General features: G+C 40.5%; 1 protein-coding gene across 1 annotated transcript in view; it reads right to left on the bottom strand.

Moving 5' to 3' along the window:
• The window catches only part of xrcc6 (X-ray repair complementing defective repair in Chinese hamster cells 6), a gene marked incomplete at its 5' end in the record, with an annotated part of 24,128 nt that overhangs the window by 2,418 nt on the left and 19,618 nt on the right, over positions 1-2,092 (bottom strand). The window contains 2 exon segments of the mRNA XM_014017215.1: positions 1,539-1,655; positions 1,758-1,858. Of these exon segments, the coding sequence (XP_013872669.1) occupies positions 1,539-1,655; positions 1,758-1,858 (218 nt within the window).

The following is a 2,092-nucleotide window of genomic DNA, read 5'->3' as shown; positions in this document are numbered from 1 at the left end:
TGTGTGTGTGTGTGTGTGTGTGTGTGTGTGTGTGTGTGTAACGCTACAACACTAAGCAGAGACTCGTCTGTTTTTATTCTGGAGCAAAGTGTTCACCTGAGTTAATATTTTGGAAGAGCAGCAGCTCCACAGAACAACTCAGCCTGAGTGCACCTCACTCCTGTAACAGCGCTGTTGAAGAGAGGAGTTTGGTCAGCTGAACAAAGTTGGACATATCTGTTAGATAACGACGCTCTGAACACACAAACTTATAGTGTGTCAGATTTTAGATACCAACGTCTCTGGTAGCTCAGAGAGAAGTGTGGAGGACGGGGTTTGCTCACTCAGGACAGGAGCTGCAGGCTGACAGGTGTTTGATTTGTTGAAAGCAGCGTCTGTTTAAACCTGTATCAGACTGAGCGGCTTTAACGAGACCGCAACTGAAAACTAGCAGGTTTCTCTACTGACATCAGCAAAATGACGTTGGTCATGAAATTAGCATATCATGATATAATTTATTTTCCCGGGCAAGTTATTTTTTACCGGTATTATCGTGAATGAACAAAGTTCATTTTCTGACCTCAGAGAGGGAACTGAGACCAGATTCAGTTCAAGTCCAAAGAGAGACTTTCAAGAATCAAGAAATATTGATCATCACAGATAAAATGGTGAATGAGATCAGAGGCTTCTGGAACAAGAAAAAAGTCAAAGTTCTGAGTTTTGCTGATAAAGTGTCTGACCTCGCAGAGAAGATTCTGGAAATCACAGCTGAGTATCCAGCTCTGAAGACGCTCATCATTCATACAGGAAGTGATGAAGTTACGAACCAACAGTCAGACATTTTGAAAGAGGATTTCATCCAGTTGTTGAATGCAATTCAGAATCTAACATGGGGATTTTCATCAGTGGCCCTACACCTAAGGCAAGAGGTGGTGATAAAAAATGTAGTTGACTGTTTGCTCTTAATCACTTTTTGAAAGCGTTCTGTGCTGACCACTCGGTGGGATTCATGGATGTCAGCCTTTTCTGGGACAGAAAAAGTCTGTTCAGTTCAATGAATGTTAGAACCAGTCTTGTATTTTTTATATTTGGGGTTAAAGGTTAAACAGAGTTTGTGTCTTATCATGAGACCTTTCTGTCTTCATAACAAAGTTAGTTACGTTCTAATGTCTAACAAGATCCCATCTCCAGGGGTGTACCAGGAAATCAGACATACATTAAAACCTTCATTCATCATTATATAAGAGGTTTTTTGTTAGTTATTGAGTTTGCAGTCTTACAGTAGCTATTAGAGGACTGATTTGCTTTCCTGATAATTCCAAGGACTTCTGACTGCTGCTGAAGCCTGACTGTGTAAACTCCAGTGGAACTGATTGGAGTCAGAGATGAGAATAATGTTTTAGAAGAGAATCAACTGGTTTTCTGCTACATTATTCAGACTTCCATTTATTGATTAGGAATTTCCCTCAACCCTTACTGCTTCTCCCCTCGTTCTCGCTACTGTATGAATACAAAGTAACCAGTAACTACACTGAACTACTGAAAACCCAGAATCTCACCCGTTTTGCGTTTAGGAGCCGTTTTGGTCTCTGGGTTGTAATCAGCAGGGTAAACCATATCTTTGAAGTCTTGGACCAAAGGACCGAGACGGTGGTCAATCTGCTCCACCTTTGGCACTGAGACAAAGAAAAGAACAGAAATGTAAAGTAAGAGTGAACAGAAGATTTGAACACAAACTGTAGGAGCCAAAAAGATAACAGGATCTGTTTTCATCTTACTAATAAGATCCTCAATGTCCTCTGGAGCCTTCATGTCCAAAGCCAAGGCCTCCAGGTTCCTGTAATGCTGCTGGAGAACTGGGTTCTCAAAAGCATCACTCCTGTATTACATTAAACACAAGAGAAGCAAAGGATACTGCATGTTTATCTCAAAAAACTCTTTAAGAAGTCTTCAGTGAATCCAAAATGCTGCTGCTAGAGTTTTAATGAGAGTTGGAAGGAGAGATCATATTTCTNCAATTTTAGCTTCTCTCCACTGGCTCCGTTTCAAATTCAGAATAGAATTTAAAATATTACTCCTAACATACAAAGCTCTTAACAACCAAGCTCCATCA

This window comes from Austrofundulus limnaeus, unplaced genomic scaffold (genome assembly GCF_001266775.1).
Source record: "Austrofundulus limnaeus strain Quisiro unplaced genomic scaffold, Austrofundulus_limnaeus-1.0 Scaffold163, whole genome shotgun sequence".
Lineage (NCBI taxonomy): Eukaryota > Metazoa > Chordata > Actinopteri > Cyprinodontiformes > Rivulidae > Austrofundulus > Austrofundulus limnaeus.
Note: the sequence above shows the minus strand (reverse complement) of the source record. Positions and strands in the feature narration are given on the sequence as shown.